Raw genomic sequence first — 21,287 nt, 5'->3', positions numbered from 1 at the left:
GGAAGTCTGGGTCAACTTTGCATTGCGCAATGAAGCCTGCATGCAGGCCTGTAGTCTTTAGTCACCAGCTTTTTTTTGGGTACCTTTTTCTCCACGAAGAAACTAGTAAAAAGTCGTGTCTATAGCCGAGGGGGGGATCCAACCCTCCGAGGCACGCGAGCGTCTTTGGTCGCCTGCGTTCAAACCTCTAGTCTGGGCCTTTTCAATCGTACTGCGTTGCCTCGCCTCTACCCCCGCCACCCACGAGTTGTTGCCTCGCGGCCTGTTCCGAGGACTGACGGACCTGACGACGGTGTGCGGTCGCGGCGGGGGCGGCGCGTCCGGTGCCAACGGGAAGCTCCCGCCATTCGGAACCTGAAAACCTAGTGCGGTGCGGCGGCCTCTTCCTTTTAAAATCTACATGAATGCAAGCGTTTGAGACTCAAAAAGAACAGAAACTACAATTTTTAGACGGAGCTCCATGGGGACCTAGTGCTATTTTTAGAACATGCCTTGCGGGCGACTCACATGGTCCCTGCGGGCGACCAGGTGCCCGCGGGCACCGTGTTGGCTACCTCTGCGTTAGACCAAGGTATTTGAAGTCCTCTTTTTCAGAACATGAGATGTTTCTCTCTCTCTTCCGGTCTTCTCGTTCAAACGAGTCTGCCTTTCGACATGTTGGAAACTAGGCGACATTGTGAGGTCACATGATGGAAAGCATCGAAGTACTATTACTACTCAAATGCTACATGCACGCTGTGGTATAATCTGCTGTGCTCACACAGGGCACACAGGGTGTCATCTAGAATTTAAACTCAGTCAAGTACACCCAGACTATAAAATGCGAAAGCTTTATTTGAATGAGACATTGACTTCGATCCAGATCATATACGCGTTTCCAATTTGTTTGGGGACCAACACTTTTTTCTTCAAATTTAGACAAAAGGGGCAGTTTAGAACATAGCATCATACATAATGGCATTGTTTTAAAGCAGATGTAGCCTACAACAACCTGAGATATGCTGCCACTCACGTTAACATGCAGGTAAGCTACATCATAGTGAAAATCACACAATTTATGAATATAATTCTGTGGAACTGTAGCTTAGAGCTCCTGGTAAACATGTAACAATATGTAACAGCTTTTTAAAAATTGAATGAAAAACATAAAACCAATTTAACACCAAAAATAGAATATATTCTGACAGCATCAGCAAGCATGAGCTATGGCGAGTGTCCCCCCCCATGCCAACCCCATCTAAGCTCCAAGTGACAGCTCTTCGGGTGAACAGGTCTAGCCGGGCAGCATCTCTGGGTCCTGCATGCGCTTGTGGTGGCTCCAGAGCGACAGCCTGTCCAGCCTCACCAGCTCGCTCCCCAGCGGAGAGGACAGCCTGCTGCCGACCAGCTGGTTGCTGGTGTTGGGGACGCGGTTGGAGAAGAGCGACACGTAGCTGGGCAAAGGCTCCTCCGGCTTCAACTGGCCCTACACACACACACACACACACGCACACACATGCACACGCACACGCACGCATACAGACACACAAACACGCACGCGCGCACACACACACAAGCACATACACACACGCACACAGATTTGGTGGACCATTATAAAGAATTAACGGGAAGTGCAGTGCTGTGTGCTGTGTAGTGTAATAACAAGTGGTCGATATTTCCCATGTTTCATGCACATTTAAGAGCTATAAGGCTGTTGGTTAAATAAGAAAGATATCAGAGCATGTTGATTGAACAGGTTTAGAGCGAAAAGAAGGATTTAGATGAGTTCTTAGGAATCAACAATATTAGTGAAATTCAAACACACACATTCGGTCCTTACCATCTGATCATAGTTCCTGAGAAAGTTCCACTTCTTCTCCCTGTGGGCCACAATATATTGGTCGGTATAGCCTCAGTGATCAATACTGCCACAACTTCAATGGACTCCAACATTTTAGTTTGTAATCAACATAATAGTAATAAAGTCTTGTCATCCGCCATCATCATTAGTTACCAAGACAGTGATTATCTGGCCGTCACACTCACCACTCCCGCACTCCTCTCCTCTCGCCCCACACCGCCTCTCTCCACACTCGGTCCTGTTTAACGGGATCGCGCCTGTCTGGATTCGGCTCCGCGGACGCCGCGCCGGCGTGGCGCGTCCTGTCCGCCGGCTGCTGGGTCGTTATCGGCCTGGTCCCGTAGGCTCGTTCCGGTAGCCGGTAGCCCGCGGAGGACACGCGCCTGACATTGTTTAAGTCCATTCCGGTGGTATACAATCCTGGTTTAATGCGCAAGTTAGCTGAGTGTGTTGAGGAAATCACTGCACAGTACTGTGCCCGTTTTCTTTACGTTTCCATGGAAACGGTGTTCCGGCGGGGAAAAAAAGTGGCCTCACCAGCTGAGGGCCAATAACAACACTTTCAGAATAAAATGCAAATGGCCACAATTAATATACGTGTACATCACCAACCAGCAAGTGAGGATGTCGCTCTTACCAAGCACCACGCATTTTGACAATGTTAAGATGTTTACACTTCAGCTTATGTAGCTGCACCACACATCTAAGCAGAGGTGTATAGGCTAATGTCACATGTATTGATTATGAATTATGGTATTATTTATTTAGTTGTTGGTAGCATATTATGCTTGCTGACAATTATTTCTGTTGTAAATGTCCAGGAGGTTAGGCCTACATAATATTTAAGATCCTGTTTTTTTTTACCAGAAACACTCAACAAAAGTCAACAGCTTTTTTGCGCACTTCTGCAGAGGTTAAGTGATGTTTTTTTTTACCTAAAAGTATCCCCATGTACAATCATTGCTATATACTTAAACATGGCACTGCATTTGCTTGATCATATTCAGGGCAACAGTGTATGTGTGTGAAAGGAATAATACAAAAATACATTTAATCTGAAACTGTTTACCATGCAGTTCAAACGCTCACCCTTGTTTTTATTTACTGAAGTTTATAATGGGTGTGTCTTGTAGTTTTATCACATTTATTTTGAAGACCGGAAAAGTGTGAAACGCCTTTATTCTGAAATCGAAATGCTGAAACAGGATGTGTGTTCTTTAGCTACATAGAACACATTAAATTGACGGAAGTGAGAACCGCTACTCACTAACCAGTCAATTTCCCCATGAGCGAATTGAAACCAGCGGCCAGGTGAAGGTAATGCAAACGTTATTTTTTGTGTACTGGTAGCTCTACGTGACGTTTATTTCTATGTGCAGTCGTAAAGTGCATTTCAAGCGGGTAGAATGCTTGGCCCAGTGTTTGTGCTCGATAACATTAAGGTTACCTCTGAGGAGCTAACGTGAGTGGACATTAGAGAGGCACTTGGCAACTTTTTCCTCAATGCATGGGATTTGTGGTTTTATAGTTGTGGTTGCTAACTGCCTAAATGTACCACGCATGCACTAAAAAATACGATATAGTCTGTTAAAAGCCGTCTTTTAACATATGCTAGCCGGCTAGCCAGTTAAACGTCACTGTCAGCTATCTTATGCTAGTATGAATAATAAACGTGTTAAGAGCCGAAGTTGACTGGAAATCAATTATATAAGGACATTTAATAAGCTGATGTAGCTTCAGTTGCAACAGTGTCAATGTCAACAACCCATAAGACGAGGGAGTGGTCGGTTCATGACCTCTTCGGCTGGAACAATTAACGTTAGTTAGCTAAGTTAACGCTAGCTAAAATCTAGGTTAATACAGGAAATGGTCATATTAAAGGTTGTAATAAGCAATATAAATAACCTATCAAACTACTGCTGGACAATGTTTGCGTAGCTATCTGTAAATAACTTGTAAGAGTTGTGTAGCAGTAAACTAGTGGGGTGCACACAGGTATTTTCAATTGCCGGATGTCACCAAGTGCATATAAATAATAGGGTCTAATTAGGCAGTGACAACACGTGTGTTAGTAGTGTACCGTTTGTGTGTCGGGGCTCTGCGGTTGTGATATTTATTAAACCCTTTTCAGTCAGACGTTGGCTCGTAATAACAGGTAAAAGACTGCGGTCAAGTCAGCAGACACTCGGATCTCCGTGGTCAACTCAGCAGACACTTCAATTGTAGTGCACCTATACGCTGAAACTTACGGTAAACGCAACCGCACAGGACGGGAGCGAGCGAAGGATTTTGCAAAGTTAGCGGAAAGATTAACGTGAAAACTTCCGGTTTTCTACAGACGAACATCCGGTTTTCAAAATAAGATGCCAACAAAGTATACATATTGCATAATGAAATGAGATTAAATGAATTATATTCCAATAAGTATAAAAAAATGATACCATCATCTCGTGAGTTAAAGGGAAAATACACCTAAATTGTGCGTAAAGTGTATTTATTCTTTGATTTGAGGGTTGCTGGAAATTAATAATACCTGACTGACAGTCAATTAAGATGTTTTACGAAGCAAAAACTCTGAACTGAATTTATATCTTCAAATGGCAAATTTCTGAAGTTTTTAAGGTGCTATGAAAATGTTTTTCTCAATAATTCCCCACAATGACTAATGCATATATGTTCAGGACAAAAAAAGGCTAATATCACAATATTTGAGCTGCTACAAAAATATTTTTCGCAATAATTCCATACAATGACTGATGTATATGTAATCAAGGCATCGTTGACTCCACCCATAGAGAAAATAAGACATTTCGACTGTACCAATTAAGAGATATTTCAAAGTAAAACTCATACATTTGAATTGAGAAAATATCAAATAAATGGATATTTGAAGTGTAATAAAAAGTATTTTCTCAATAAGTCCAGACAATGACTGATATATATGTGTTGAGGACGTCGTTGACTCCACCCATACTGAAAATTAGACATTTTTACTGTCCTAATTAGGAGATATTTCAAATTAAAACTCATACATTTGAATCGAGAAAATATCTAATAAATGGATATTTGAAGTGTAATAAAATGTATTTTCTCAATAAGTCCAGCCAATGACTGATATACATGTGTTGAGGACATCGTTGACTCCACCCATACTTAAAATTAGACATTTTTACTGTACCAATTAAGAGATATTTCAAATTAAAAGTCATACATTTGTACCAAGAAACAGGTACATTTCTGAATATTTGAGGTGCTATAAAAACAATTTTCTCAATAATTTCACACAATGACTGATGCATATAAGTTGAGGAAATCTCTGACCACACATATACAGAAAATGAAAAATCTTTACTGTGGTAATGAAGAGATTTTTTTAAAGTAAATGTCCATTAAATTAATAGACAAATTAATTTGTTCCAAGAAATATCCAATAAGTGAATATTTGAGATGCTATAAAAAGTTTTCTTTATAATTCCAGACAATGACTAGTGCATATGTGTTCATGACATCTCTAACTATACTAATACTGAGAATCAAATATTTTTACTTTCCCAATTAAGAGATTTTCCAAAATATAAGTCCTTCTTTTGAATGTTCAAGAAGTTCATTTCTTAATATTTAAGGTGCTATAAAAAGGATTTTCTTAATAATTCCCGATAATGACTGATGCATATCTGTTCAAGACATCTTTGACTCCACCCATACTGAAAATTAAACAATTTTACTGTACCAATTAAGAGATATTTAAAAGTAAATGTCATACATTTGTACCGAGGAACAGGTAATTTCTGAATATTTGAAGTGTTATAAAAAGTATTCCCTCAACAATTCCAAACAATGATTGATGTATACAGGTGCATCTCAATGAATTAGAATATCATCGAAAGTGTGATATATTTCGAGTGTTTATTTCTTTTAATTTTGATGGTTAGGCTATGGCTTACAGCTAATAAATACCCCAAATTCCGTATCTCAGAAAATTAGATATTACATAAGACCGATTTTAAAAAAAAAAAAAAAAAAAAAAAAGGATTTTTAATACAGAAATGTTGGCCTACTGAAATGTTTGTCCATGTACAGTATGCACTCAATACTTGGTCGAGGCTCCTTTTGCATGAATTACTGCATCAATGCGGCGTGGCACGGAGGCGATGAGACTGTGGCACTGCTGAGGTGTTATGGAAGCCCAGGTTGCTTTGATAGCAGCCTTCAGCTCGTCTGCATTGTTGGGTCTGATGTCTCTCATCTTCCTCTTGACAATACCCCATAGACTCTCTGGGGTTTAGGACAGGCGAGTTTGCTGGCCAATCAAGCACAGCGATACCGTGGTCATTAAACCAGGTATTGGTACATTTGGCAGTGTGGGCAGGTGCCAAGTCCTGCTGGAAAATGAAATCAGCATCTCCATAAAGCTTGTCAGCAGAGGGAAGCATGAAGTGCTCTAAAATTTCCTGGTAGAAGGCTGCACTGACTTTGGACTTGATAAAACACAGTGGACCAACACCAGCAGATGACATGGCTCCCCAAATCATCACTGACTGTGGAAACTTCACACTGGACCTCAAGACACTTGGATTGTGTGCCTCTCCACTCTGCCTCCAGACTCTGGACCTTGATTTCCAAATTAAATGCAAAATTGACTTTCATCTGAAAAGAGGACTTTGGACCACTGAGCTCCAGTCCTTTTTCTCCTTAGTCCAGGTAACTTAGCTCAGGCAACTTAGCCCAGGTAAGACACTTCTTTCGTCTCTGGTTCAGGAGTAGCTTGACACAAAGAATGCGACAGTTGTAGCCCATGTCCTGGATACCTCTGTGTGTGGTGGCTCTTGAAGCACTGACTCCAGCCGCAGTTCACTCCTTGTGATTCTCAACCAAATTCTTGAATGACCTAAACCCCAGAGAGAATCTATGGGGTATTGTCAAGAGGAAGATGAGAGACATCAGACCCAACAATGCAGATGAGCTGAAGGCCCCTATCAAAGCAACCTGGGCTTCCATAACACCTCAGCAGGGCCACAGTCTCATCGCCTCCGTGCCATGCCGCATTGATGCAGTAATTCATGCAAAAGGTGCCCCGACCAAGTATTGAGTACATACTTTAAACTGTACATAGACATTTCAGTAGGCCAACATTTCTGTATTAAAAAAACTTTTTTAAATTGGTCTTATGTAATATTCAAATTTTCTGAGATACAGAATTTGGGGTTTTTATTAGGTGTAAGCCATAATCATCATTAAATGAAATAAACATTCGAAATATATCACCTTGTGTGTAATGAATCTATATCGTATATGAGTTTTACTTTTTGAATTGAATTACTGAAATAAATTAACTTTTCGATGATATTCTAATTCATTGAGATGCACCTGTATACATTAACCATTGTTTGGAATTATTGAGGAAACACTTCAAATATTCAGTTATTGGATATTTCTTGGAACAAATGTAGGACATTTACTTTAAAAAATCTCTTAATTACCTCAGTAAAAGTGTTTAATTTTCTGTATATGTGTAGTCAGAGATTTCCTCAACTTATATGCATCAGTCATTGTTTGGAATTATTGAGAAAATAGTTTTTATAGCACCTCAAATATTCAGAAATGTACCTGTTTCTGGGTACAAATGTATGAGTTTTAATTTGAAATATCTCTTAATTGGTACAGTAAAAAAGTCTAATATTCAGTACGGGTGGAGTCAACGATGTCCTCAACACATACATGTCAATCATTGTCTGGACTTATTGAGAAAAATATTTTTGTAGCACCTTAAATATTGTGATATTACCCATTTTTGTCCTGAACATATATGCATTAGTCGTTGTGTGGAATTATTGAGAAAAACATTTTTATAGCACCGTAAACATTTAAAAAATGTGCCATTTGAAGATACAAATTCAGTTTAGAGTTTTTGCTTTGTAAAATATCTTAATTGACCGTCAGTCAGGTATTATTAACTTCCAGCAACCCTCAAATCAAAGAATAAAGACACTTTATGCACAATTTAGGTGTATTTTCCCTTTAACTCAGGAGATGCAGGTAGCATGTTTTATACTTAATGTGAATATAATTCATTTAATCTAATTTCATTATGCAATATGTATACTTTGTTGGCATCTTATTCTGAAAACCGGATGTTCGTCTGTAGAAAACCGGAAGTTCTCACGTTAATCTTTCCGCTAACTTTGCAAAGTTCTTCGCTCACTCTCGATCTGTGCCGTTTGGTTGCGTTTACCGTAAGTTTCATCGTATAGGTGCACTACAATTGAAGTGTCTGCTGAGTTGACCACGGAGATCTGAGTGTCTGCTGACTTGACCGCAGTGGTAAAAGCACAGGTGTGAGTGATGACACTAACGCTGACTGCATTGCATTTAGTAGAGCCAGCTCCTGGTACTGTGCATGCTGGCCCAATGTGATGGTTCAGGCGGACACTTAATGGAACTGAGTCACCTTCGACACAATTTGTTTCACCTGTGCAATATAGGTCGTACTCCACAGCACTACCTCCATTGTAATCAAGAGGCTATAGATTTTACTTTTTAATTTGGTGTTCTGTCCAGATAATAAGCAGTGATTCTGAGGGAATGTTTTGTACTGCTGCAATCCTACAACAAACTTTGTTGTGATGAATGCTGTGCGAACGCGGCATTTAAATGATTCACATTGAGACAAAATGGGCAGAGATGGTCAAAGATACATCAAAATGTATTTTGATACAAAATACAAAATACCCCTCAAATAAATGTATCAAAATAAAATACAAAATACTGGTGCCAGAAAATGTAACAAAATACAATACATGTATTTTGTACTTAAAATATAGGAAATACTTTTGGATTTTCCGTTTTCTCACAATTTGGTATAGCAGAGCATTCAGGTTTGGGCTATATAATATAATATAATTATATATAATGTACACAAAGCTCTGGTGAACCCCACAAAAAGGAAGAACAGTCACAGAATGTCAGTGTAACTAAGCACATCTGTGCTTGTTGATGGTCCTTCTTGAACATCATCTTGCTGAGACATGTCCACCTGGCCAACTGTAAAATGTATGAAATAATAAAACTAAGAATACTTTCATAATATGCCTTTTAAATAAATTGGATATTTAATGTTTTTTTGAACAAATGGACATCTACTATCATAGCCTGGCTAACTGTGAACTATATTATCTGCCAGTAATTGATATGGCATTATGACATTCACATTGAGAAGATACAGCATAACTCAGTGGTGGGTCGTCAGGGCCAGCAAGGCCTTCTCTGCTGGCCTAAACAGAATCACAAAGTTATGTCTATTTTATAATTTAATGTTTCATAAATACACTACATGTAAAATTTATAAAAATATTTTTCCCATTATCTTATTTTCTCATTGCACAGCTACTGTCTTCCTCAGTTGCTCTGCTTCCAGTGCAGCTTGTTTTAAGTAGAGCTTTCATCCAATCAGATTTCACCTCTGTGTCTCTAGGTAAGAACAGAGGCCCGAGGGCTGCAGACTCACAAGTGCATCCCTTTGCACTTTAAGTGAATGGGGACGATATTGTTGATTGTCAGTCTTCAACCAATCAGATCTTTAGTTTGACATGTTGGGCGTATTCTTTGACGTGTCAGCGCCTGCTAGCCGGCCTATAGCTACGTCACCATTACGTGCAGCTCAGTTTCCATGTACAGCTGTGCCGCGAGGTGCAGAGTGTGCTGTGATTGGTCAGTGGGCGAGCACGTGACTATCGTGAAACGAAACTTAACAGCAGAGGCTTAGTCGGGTAGTGAATCACATCGCGTGATGCAGCTCAGCCAATCAAATATGGGCATTCTGACAAGTTTCCTGACCGGAGTGAGATGTACCACACAACATGACACAGGGGACTGAGACGAGGAAAGACACTGCAGAGCAGTAGGTTCTATGTTCGAGTTGTGAATGTAAAATCCTAAAACAATTTCGGTGGGTTGCGGCTTGTCATTAAGGAATGATGGTGGGTCCCACAGCCAGACCATCTGAGAACCACTGTCCTACATGAGTGCAGAAAACATTATAATTTCCTCAATTTAAACTTCTGCATTTTCCAAGTGCTCTAGTATTATTCAAACGTATTGTAAGCCTCGTACCGAACGGGTTAATACGAAGACGTATATAGTTGCATCCTTAAAAACGAATAGCGGTGGCGCCATCATGTGGTTATAAGGTGGTATTTCAGCTGCAGGACAGCAGTGAAGGCCCAGGCATACAATGCATGGCCCGCCACTGGCATAACTTGTAATACAGTGCAAGATTAGATGGTGAGACGTCTCTTGATAAGGTTATCATGAACATACAAGCTCCCAATCGCCCTCTTCCTATAGCTAGCTACTCGACTGATAAGTTAACTTGCTAAACACTGGCTATGCACTAGCCTAGACAGCATGCTAGCGTCATTAGCATGTTAGCATCGAGCTTGATATTATAACCATCACCATGTATGTACAATAGACTATGTACCCAGACATAAGTTATACATCAAGCTAGTTGACATCTGTCACACTCAGATAAAATATTTAACTTGACAGACAATCCGTTGAACTTGAAGATCTGAAGACTGAACTCGTGAAATGTTTTTTGATTCGTGGAGAAAGTATTTTGAGTATTTTAAATACAAAATTACTCCACTCTAAAGTATTTTGTTACGAATTACGTTCGATTTTTTATCGGCCCTATCAAATACAAATTACAAAATACTCAAAAGAAATTGAAATACGTATTTCAAATACAAGTAATAGAAATACTGCCCATCTCTGAAAATGGGGTTGTTTGCATGTGCGGCACAAGTAGTCACAAGTACAAAGCAATGGGTGCCCTCATGAACTGAGTTATTGGTGTGAAATATGTCGCAGTAGTCCCTTCGTTAGCTGTGAGGGTGGGAGCGGGGTGACATCATGGGCCAGACAAACAAGGCGAGGCTTAATGAAGAAGTAGGCCATTGTCTCAACAGTCCCACTGCAAAGTCCTAATCTCCAGTCAGAGAGGCATCAGGAATATCTCGCCTCACTCTTCAGCAGCTTGAAAGTTGGTGCTGGACCACTGACTAAAATGACAACTCATCTTCTGTGTTTCACATGGATCAGCTCAGGTATTAGAAGTAATGACATCTATGTCACGTTTGTTTTTTGGACTGATATTGGTGTGGGATTTATGACATTTCAAGTGATTATCCTCTTTAAATGGATGCAATTAGTGACCGCTTACTAGGTAGTTTACAAATCTTACATGAACTCTCATCATACTGGATTCAAAAAAACAAAAAATAACTTCCAGCAATAAGACCTTTACCCGAGGAGGGAGTCCATGGAATAGTCGGATATGAAGTCTTCACAGGGGACATTTTGACACGTCACAGTGGGAACAGCATAGGTGTAATACAACAAAAGTCATGATGAGCGGCTGAGTTCCATTTAGCTGCTTCGGTTTCAGAGCCTTGATTTCTGTACATGCTGGCTCACTGTCGCACTGCCGTGGCTCTGTGGCTTACTTGAATGGAACGGGGCCATCTTTAATGTTAACAGTAAGACCATTGCTCTTCTTACTTGGATAAGTCAAAATGTGTGCTGTGAAAAAGTACCAGAAACCCCCACTCTGCTTCTAGTCTTTTGCCAATGGGTGCTTTAGTAGGGTGGACGTTTGCTGTCAAGAGGAATGGGACACTGGCCTGTACGGTGAAAGACACAACCACTGCCCTTTTACTCTGTGTTTGTCTGCACTGTCGCCCTGCAGACACATTCTCTGAATTGTGGGTCTTATGGTTGACTAGCTGGAGGCGGTGTCAGTAGAGGTCGGCAGTGCACACCACTGGAAAGTGAGAGTGACATTCCATCCGGGGAGAGTCCGAAGTGACAGCTGGCTGTAAGTAACAACTAGACCAGGGAGCGAGGGGATCGACAGGGTATAATGAGGGGGGGGGGGGATTGTGCTTTGGAGATATTTTGAGAAGCAGCTTGGTTAGATGTTCTGCTGGACCCAGTCTGTGTGTCTTGATTTTAGCTTAGCTGGACTGTGAAGCTCTCATGAGGATCAACGAGAAAGAGGATAAAAGAGACAATGACAGTGAGTGTTGGTTGGTCTGTTAGCTTTTAGACTCTGTGTGTGCGTGTGTGCGTGTGTGTGTGTGTGTGTGTGTGGTTGTAGTTGAACCTCTTACGTTTTCTGTCCTTTTTCCCCAGCGTCCTGTGTTCCTTTTATATTGTCAAGATTAGGCCAGTAGTTAAGCATATGGTCCCCATAAACACATTTGTTTTGAAGTCTTTAGGAAAACTAAAATCAACACTCAATTTCTACTGCCAAAAAGAAAAGTTTATCTTTGACTCAAATGCAGACTTTCTTTGTCTCCAAACCTTAGGCCTAAATATCAGGTGATCTTGTCGGTTTGACAGTTTAGATGTATTAATTCACATTCACCCTTTTCTATAAAAATGAGCACACATCATATTCTGGTAATAATGGTCTTCTGCTGTGTGTAATAGTTGCACCTTTTAGTGTTGCACTTGGATTCTGCAGTATACGTAATAGGGAAGTGCTGATCTGACTTTTCTAGTCCCGATACTGATACCTGGGCTTTGGGTGTCTGCATATACTGAGTACGGATCAGATACCTGTGTTTAATTAATAAGCTGTATTCTTCACTCTATCGAAGAGACTAGGATCATTCTTTAATGTGTAAGGCATCATTAGGCGTGACTTAAACATTGATTTCCTAGCTTTGTAGAACTAAATGTAACAAATGAATGCATAGATATACATTTATTTCATTGTTATTTCTTATTGAGATAATGAATTGTGTACCAGCAACTTGGTAAAGAAACAAAATGAACAGGAATTACATTTGAAATGTAGACCCTTTTTAAATGCAGCAACAAATTGATTAAAACGGACAATAATAAACAATAATAAAGCTATTAGTACTATGATATATTGCTGCCTTTATATTTTAGTCTAACTCGACATTTAAGGTGAAATCGGACCCTGTTTTCTGAGTCATGTACAGTTACTTGAGAAGCTCACTGTTTTAGTGGGATACTGTCAGATTTACTGAAACCTCCTATGAAGTCACGATTCCTAAAGTCAGTGGAATCAGACCTACACGTGGTCTAAGAATAGGTCGTCTAATATCACTCTTGCCACAGGCCCTGAGGGGGAGATGACAAAGGAGGATGTTTCGGAGCCCGTTGAGGGAGACACCGTGCTGGGCTGGGCCTCTTCCCTTCAGCGGTCCGTCATCCACCAGGTGGCCTCTGCACCGATGCCCAGTGACTGTGGTGAGGACACACACACGCACACGCGCGCGCACTCTTTCAGTGCATACATACAGAGGAGCCGTGTGACATTTCAGGTTGATTAACGGCCTCACTGCAGTACCGAACACACTGTGAACAGGGGGACATAAACAGCTTGATGACTGGAATCTGTTTCAGATCATGCAGTTGAAATAATGATCAGCTGATGACATTAAAACCATTGTTGGTCATTTGATCAGTGCACCACCAGGTGAGACTAATCAAGATTGAAGCCGTAATAATAATAATCATCAATGATGATGATTATCCTGATGGGATGAGATATCAAAGTCCTGAAACTGCCCTCAATAACTATGCTGGACGATGATTCTAGTTTTATGGTGACGTGTATCTATTTCTTGCTCTAATATATCATTGCATCATTCTTTAATAATAATTAAACAAACATATTTTCATATAGATTAATTAGTTGGTTCCAGTTTTACTTTTTCTCATCTTATGCAGTCCAGTGTGTTTGATTATACAACTTAAAACATATTTATATATTCCTAAACAGGTAATAGTTGATAATGGAGTTGAGTGTAGACAAAATGATCAGTTTTTATATAGCATAGGTGAAGTCATGTCGTCCTTCGTCAACATGAATGGCTTCTAAATTGACCCCCCTTCTATGTAATGCAGTCAGTAAAGCAAATGCATAAGGTGTGACACTGGTTAAATAATAAAAAGTGTTCACTGTGGAAGGCCAAGGCTATTTGTTTTCATCCTCAGAGGCTGAGCTCTCTAATTCTTCTTTTGGTTCCTAGCATGCCATCCGCCGTCACATCTGATTTCATCTGCAGGCACAGCAAAGGGCATTTCCCAAGATTACTCATTTGATTGAATCGATTGAACAGTGTGTTGCAGAAAGTTAATGTATGTCCACGCTGCAGTGTTTCACACATGCTCTTTTCACACGCATATACAGGTGAAAGAGGAACATTAAGCGCTCGGGTTTCCAGTTCCAAGATGACTCGCATTACAGTAAAACTACCTGTCATTTCTGTCATCTCGCTACCTCCAGAGTTCTCCTTCTTTGACCCCAGCGAGCCGCAGTGCAAGGAGGTTCTTCTGGATCCCAGCACCACCATACCAGAGCTGTTTGCTGTCCTCAGGCAGTGGGTGCCCCAGGTTCAGAAGAACATCGACCTCATCGGCAATGAGGTGACGCCATCCGGCTTTTTCCACCGTCTGTGTGCTTCAATACAAACTCTTCTCTGTCTGTTAAAGGTCGCAATTCACAACTCCACTCATTCAATTTTTATCAAGTCAATACAAAACTATGCTAAGTACAAAATATAACTGAAAATACTTCAGAATGAAATGAGCCTCTGCAAACCCACCCCCAAACCACCACCACCATGCAGAGTTACACAAAATAGCTGCAATGCAGTAAATTGTGCAGGGAAGCACTTGTCTCAAGGGTAAAAGCAGGAGATTATTTTCCCTCCCTCTCTCACTTAATAACGGCTACCCTTGAGAAATAAAATGCCTTGTTTCCATGTCAGTTTGCCCAACAATTCTCTTCCAAATTTAAAGACGACGCCCAGCTCACTTGTCATTCATCAGATCAGTGCTCCAGAGTTTCACTTTGTAGCCTATTATGTCATAATTCTGCGCAGTGACACCAGCGGTCCTTAGTGACACACTGTACATGTCGTCTTCGCACAGATCCTGAAGAGAGGCTGCGGTGTGAACGACCGAGACGGTCTGACAGACATGAGCCTCCTGCACTACTGCTGCAAGGCCGGGGCCCCGGGCATTGGTTAGTATATCGACAGGGCTGTTGAATAAACACAGCTGAGACATCTACTCTGTCTTTTGTCACTTTAACTTTCTACTCTGACCACTGAACACGATCCTGTAAGACTCGAGAAGCACCGCTATCCATTGGTGCTTCTCCTTAAACACAGTCTCTAGAGCTGACGCACTGTCTGTTACTTCACCCCACACGTACATGTATCCCTGCTTTGTTCCTCAGGTGACGCAGAGACGTCTGCCGGCTTTGCCCGCCAGCTCCTCGCCCTGGGCGCAGATCCCAACCTCCGCTCGCGCTGGACCAACATGAGGGCCCTGCACTACGCTGCGTACTTCGACGTGCCCCAGCTTATCCGGGTCGTGTTGCAGGCCTCGCAGCCTGGAGGTGAGACTTTCCCTGCAGTCAGTACAGGCAAACATTTCTGCAGTGGCGATTAAGGCCTCGGCCATTTATCTTTTTCCTGCGGTAAACATACTGAGTTGCCAGCTTCGTAGGCGTACCCACTGCAGCTACACTCAATCTAATCCAATACGACACCCCCGCAATGCAGCCTTATAATATAATTCAAGAACCTTTTGGCATGTATTTTTTGTGGTAGGTGTCAGTCAGAGAGTGCTGTTGTATTTTGGTGCTGGGGTTTTTCTAAATTTGATGATGCAGTGTGGATAGACTTGGACAGCAGATTGACCACATTTCTTTTAATTATCACTTATTTCACATGTCACATGTCCAATTTATAGAAATCACCATTCAGCAGATAAAGCCGTGTTGATGTTGCTGTAGTTAAGATGGAACAAAGAATAATGGGAAAAGCATTGTGCACCACAATCTGTGGGTGTGGGGAGGAAGGTCCCTGACCGACAGCTTGCTTCAGTAAACAAATGTTGCACAGATAGGAGAGAGTGGATGCTTTTCCTGTAATTACAGATTAATATGGACAAATTACTGCACAGTAAACTGTGTTTAGGTGTGTTTGTTGAAGCCTAATGTTTAAAAGTTTTTCTGATTATTATATTTTGGATACTGTGATGCACTAAATTGATGCTCAATCCATTGTGTTTATCAATTTCACAGTTTACATAAAAGGAAACATGCTATCTCAAGTCCAGGCTTGGTGAGTCTTCAGGGCCCAAATGCACTAAAGCGCCTTACGCGTGTTTTAAAGTACACCTATTGTTTTAAATGGCCATAAATGCACCCAGGGGAGGCCCAGCAACCAAAGCACTTTCTTTGTGCACCGGCAGCAGAGAGAGCTAAAAGGGATAAAAGCAAAGGATTTTTCCCCAGAGGACGATTTTTTTAATTCAAGAAATCAACTAATAGTTATGATAAATAAATACCACGACTGTCGCTTCTTTCACTGGTTATTTGCCAAATGTTGCCGGCAGTAGGTCACATCAGCTGCTACTACTGAACGTAAATGGCATATGTAACTGGATGGCCGGTTCGTGTGCTCTCTGTAGTGAGTAGAGAGACGAAGCCTAAAGAACAGCCTCTACTGAATCTACTGACCTGGTCCTGTATTATAGCCTGTACCCGGAGTGGTCCCAGCATCCCCCAAGAGACCAGGAGATGGAAGGCCCTGTTCACTACAGTTTTATTTTGTATTACGAATACAATAAGTGAAACGTATTATTTTGTTGCACTTATTGTATTCGTACTGGTTTGTTTCTGCACTGTACTGTTGCTCTGGTTTATGCTCTTAGATACTTGTTTAAAAAAGGAGATGCACTTTTGACTTCTGGTGACTAGTAGTTCTCTTGAATACCTATTGAATACACTTATTGTAAGTTGCTTTGGATGAAATGTAAAGTAATGGAACACTTTTGGCCTGATAACAGCTGCCAGATGCTGTAGCAATGACTCACCAATAGACCTGGGGCTGCAGGATGCAGCTGTACCTTTTGAGTTATCTGGATAAATCCTTGTGTAAGTCCCTTCTCAGTAATCTGTCCAAAGTGTGATGGGGTTGATATTAATGTAGCAATACTTACAGACTCTACAGGGGCAGGTTGTGAGGCAGGATCCAAAGCGTTCTGACGATTGAGTGTAAATGATAGTTGAAAATGGATCATGTCAGTGTCTAATCTCCTGATTACCTTCTGTTTTTTTTTGTTTTTTTTGTAGAGGTAGATGCCACCTGCAGTGACTTTGACTTCGGCACCGCCTTGCACATCGCTGGGTCCAACCTGTGCATATCAGCTGTCAGATGTCTCTTACAGCTGGGAGCCAACCCTGCTTTCAGAGTAAGTCACATTCTAGTTCTGTATTTGCTGCATGGATGCATTGTAAGTCACATTGTTTTCTCACATATGCTTTGAATTCTTTCACCAGAACAATTCAATTTAATCCTTTACTCTTATTTACTTGAAGACTTTTCTACAGTTACTAAGTTCCATGAGATACTAATCAACACTAATTTCTGTTCTTAACCTTGATGAGAACATTGTGAGCCTGCAGTGCTGCTGCAGTAAAAGGTTTTGCTATCTTTACTACAGATGAGTATGCTTTTATGGATACAGTATAGTAAAAAAATGTTAGTCAAATTCAGAGAGAGTATATGACACACAGTCACTCTTAATGACTATATTCTTTTGTAATCTTTCTCAAATATGGAAATAGTTTGCATTTAGAGTGCTGGTAAAGAACATACAGGTTGCTTTGACACAGTCCTCCAATATTTATGAAGTTGTTCATATTTGTCTGTGCCCTATCTATAAAGGGTAACAAAGTACAGTGCTAATATATCGGACTGCTGATGAGTATTTGTATTTTTTATTATTAAATGAACTAATGATTGAGTGACAGCTTACTGTACACTAAACTAGGCCTATTAATAAATATATAAAATCAACAGGAATTTGGACTATTGGACAAAAAAACCCTGTCAAACATTTTTGCTTTCTTATCGTCATAGTGGTTATTGGCATAAAAACCACACAATTCATATCTTTTGGAAATATGTTGTGCGTTGTATATTTGTATACATGTTTGCTATGATAAAAACAAATTCACTCTCTAATATCTATTTCATATTGCTGTGAAAACATCTCCTTCAAAGAACTGTATTTATTCAAGTTTCACGAGATTTACAAGATTACATTTGAACACATGTAACATGATAATGTTGTCATTTACCATCGCCCAATCCTCGTTTTTACTGTTCAGAGCTTGAACGAACCACCGTAGCTCAATGCAACCTCATTGATGTTAGCTGTTAGCTCCGTTATAAGCAGGTCTGTGTTGGAGAGAGAATCTGTGCCATCTCTGAGCAGCATGCATGACAATTAATTACAATGTAATAAGCCTACTTGTTTGATTAAGTTAGTTGTTTCAAATGTTGCTATGCTGTCAGCGCTGCTATTTAGCCAACCAGGACTGTGCTGCCAACCGGCTGCTAAAAGCTAACCGCTAACGTTAGCCAGTGTTGTCAGATCAGATTGCCGGTTTCCAGCCCAATCGCATCTTAACAACCAGCCCAAATAATAATCAAACCCTAAAAAACATTACATACACAATAGAAGAGGCATCATATTACCAAAATGTTGGATAAATAGGCTATCAACCCACAAAGAGTGCAGTCTGACAACCAAATACACAAATGTCAATGAAGTAGGTCCTCCGTTTTCCTTGACAACAATTTAAAGCAACTCATGTCGATCACATTTTCTTCACATTAAATGAGTGGACACTATGAATGAGTGGACACCTGCGTGAGGTATTCCACTTGCCCGAGCCCAGAGTTTATTTGCCTTGGGCAAGCGGGCGTTTGTTAATGACGAGCCCTGTGCAGTCCTAAAGATAGAAACCTTCTGACAGTCACTGAACATCATTTAGTTGCACGGCTGTGGGTGTTCATGATACTGCTTCTGCCCCTTGTATTTGCTCACAGAGCTTCTCATCCAGGACTCGCTTGGGAAAAAATTCACTCCCACAATTCTCCCACCATCAAATCTACAAAGCCTTTTTATGTGATGTAATCGTGGCTCCTTTATTTGCTGCGTGACAGAATCCATTCGATTTGACGGAGACCTTTGCAAAAGAAGTGCTGATGCTCAGTTAAAAATACAGAAGATTGCAGTCTTTGAGTTTCTCTCTGAGGTCTCACATTTATTCCATTTCTTTTTTTGTGCATATTTCCTTTTTGCCATTTTCTGACACAGCTGGCAGATAACACCCAAAAAAACAATAGTTTGCAATGCAAATTTGCCAGACATATTTCTGATACATCTGTCTCTGCGTCTCAGTTGCAGTTATTTAAATCCTTGGTTATGGGTTTGTTGAACAGCCCTGTTGCCTTGAATTGAAGGATGTACATCAGATTGCCTGTAGATGGTGATGTGGCATCAAGGCTATACAGCCTATTGACAGTTTCTACACATACTAGAATTTCCATGTCTCAATATGTCATTGGTATATTAAATGTTTTTTTTCCAAATGAATTAAACATATTTCTGAACAAAATGGTGCCTCTTCTTTTGTGTGTACTAATTTTCCCACTGGAGGCCACCAAAGCACTGTGCACCATAATCCAATAGTTCCCATCCTCAGAGATGAGTGCAGAGGCTCTATATTCTTTAGTGTGTGACTGCTAAGCTTGGAGAGCTTGTCAACAGTGGTTGATAGGAACCTGCTTGTTGTTGTCTTTTAAACCCTTTTATTTAGAGATTTTCTGTGTCAGAAAATATTTTTTTCCTTATCTTGCCAAGCAAAAGTTTAGATTCCTCTGAGGGGAGATTATTTTCTGTCTGCTTTATTATTAAGGGTTATCACCTCCTTGCTTACAAGGAAATGTTGTATCCGTTTTGACAAGTTCTGATTTTGCCATTCTTTGTTTCACCCTAGACATCCTCTTCATAGTTTGAAAGGACCACTGTGTTTACTGTGACCCAACCCATCTTAGTTGAAGTGCAGACCCATCATGTGGGCGTTTCAAAGTCATGATATTGAATATACTAAATTACTATACAGTGATTATTTTACCAAGAGTATTTAGAAAAGCCACTTTGTGTTGCATGGAACATGTAAAGCCAGTCTTTCTTGAGTAAAAGAAAAATGTGCATTACGTCACTATCACCATATAGCAGTAGCATGCTCATTGGTTGGTGATGTACTTGAAAGCCCTACCTACCAAATTGTATCACTTGCATTTGAAAAATGTTGGTGGTGGCTGGCAGTAGAGTATAAAGCATGAGACCAGAGCTGAGAAATTCTCTGTTCCTTTTGTAAAGGTCAGACTGGGAAGTGCTTTGATCTGATGTTTCCCTTCTCTGACTCAGCAGACATTCGTCACAATGAACCTTGGATTTTAAACAGTAGATGGTTTCATAAGGATGGAGAAATAAATGTTGCTGACCTTTTCATGCTTACCTTACCACACATCTTATGGGGCTTAATGGCTATAGCAATTCTTTGTACTTTCATTAAGTAGCAAGTTGTGTTTTGTGGATTGCATACTCTGTTGTTCCAGTTTCAGATTCAAAGTGAGCCACTGTTTAGTATGTGCTGGGAAGTCTTTCAGGTAAAGCCCCCATGAGCTCTATGTTGATGTATTGTGATGTATGCATGACTTTTAACAAGTTAAACCAATAGAACAATTATAGAGTTCTATCATCCATGCTTTTTTTGTGTGGAAGAAATCAACTTTTACAAGTAGCTTCATCTTGACTCCATGGCTGTTCTTGAATTGAACTAAGGTCGGTTAAAGGAGCAATGAGTAGGATTTGAAGGGAGCGGTTTGTAGACGCAACATTAAAAGTTGGCCCCTCGCCGGTCGGTGAAAGCTAACCCCAGATTCACTCGTTCTGGAACAAGCTTTGACCGCTTGCCATTTGACCTTGCTATATTTGCATTTTCTCTGCGCTCTGTCCTCCATTTTCATAGCTTTCTTTCTGATGCGTGCTTATGCTCTGACTCCTGGACGCTGTATTTTATAGAGGTTGATTGAGGGGTTATTTTGTATCGGTCTTCAATTTGAATGTCTGGATAAGAAATGATGGAATTTCCAAACAGCCACATCATTTACATGATTGATTGTTTTCACATTAAATCAGTTTATGGATTTTTTTTATTTTTTTTTGGATTGCACTATATTGCGATTTTTCAAATATTCTGTCCTCTTCATGTACGTAACTGATATCAGACAAAACATCAGCAGTTCAGTACGTCCTCGAAATAATCCACAGAAATTAATTGACACCTTAATTTCCTTAGAGGCAGGATTCACTGCAGGACTGCTGTTAATCATCCAACTGTTCTATAGCTCACAACTTTGTAAAAAATATAATCTTCAAATGTATCTTATTACAATTCACACGTGCCGTATGTATGAGAGAGTAACAGGCAAATAGCCAATGAGTATTTTATTCAGATTGATTTTAAGAA

At 40.4% G+C, this 21,287-nt stretch overlaps 2 protein-coding genes across 6 annotated transcripts in view; one reads left to right on the top strand and one right to left on the bottom strand.

The window, feature by feature from the left end:
- Positions 1-617: 617 nt before the first annotated feature.
- On the bottom strand, positions 618-2,340 carry cimip5 (ciliary microtubule inner protein 5). The gene is made up of 3 exons (XM_031866817.1): positions 2,026-2,340; positions 1,820-1,859; positions 618-1,465 (listed from the first exon to the last, which is right to left on the bottom strand). Exons 1-3 carry the CDS (start codon positions 2,241-2,243, stop codon positions 1,274-1,276), a joined length of 450 nt encoding a protein of 149 aa, XP_031722677.1. The 5' UTR covers positions 2,244-2,340; the 3' UTR covers positions 618-1,273.
- Positions 2,341-3,078: 738 nt separating this feature from the next.
- The window catches only part of LOC116394006 (CAP-Gly domain-containing linker protein 4), a 38,576-nt gene continuing 20,367 nt past the window's right edge, over positions 3,079-21,287 (top strand). For 3 of the 5 annotated variants that reach the window (XM_031866767.1, XM_031866763.1, XM_031866768.1), the window contains exons 1-6: positions 3,079-3,157; positions 12,995-13,126; positions 14,169-14,308; positions 14,816-14,909; positions 15,126-15,287; positions 17,031-17,149. In XM_031866767.1, the coding sequence (XP_031722627.1) occupies positions 13,009-13,126; positions 14,169-14,308; positions 14,816-14,909; positions 15,126-15,287; positions 17,031-17,149 (633 nt within the window). In that variant the 5' untranslated portion in view covers positions 3,079-3,157; positions 12,995-13,008. Of the gene's footprint in view, positions 3,158-10,546; positions 13,127-14,168; positions 14,309-14,815; positions 14,910-15,125; positions 15,288-17,030; positions 17,150-21,287 lie in introns of those variants that run through there. The other 2 variants (XM_031866765.1, XM_031866764.1) reach the window with 2 other exon arrangements.

The sequence above is a fragment of the Anarrhichthys ocellatus genome, unplaced genomic scaffold (genome assembly GCF_004355925.1).
Source record: "Anarrhichthys ocellatus isolate YVR2014 unplaced genomic scaffold, GSC_Weel_1.0 scaffold36, whole genome shotgun sequence".
In the NCBI taxonomy this organism is placed as follows: domain Eukaryota; kingdom Metazoa; phylum Chordata; class Actinopteri; order Perciformes; family Anarhichadidae; genus Anarrhichthys; species Anarrhichthys ocellatus.
Note: the sequence above shows the minus strand (reverse complement) of the source record. Positions and strands in the feature narration are given on the sequence as shown.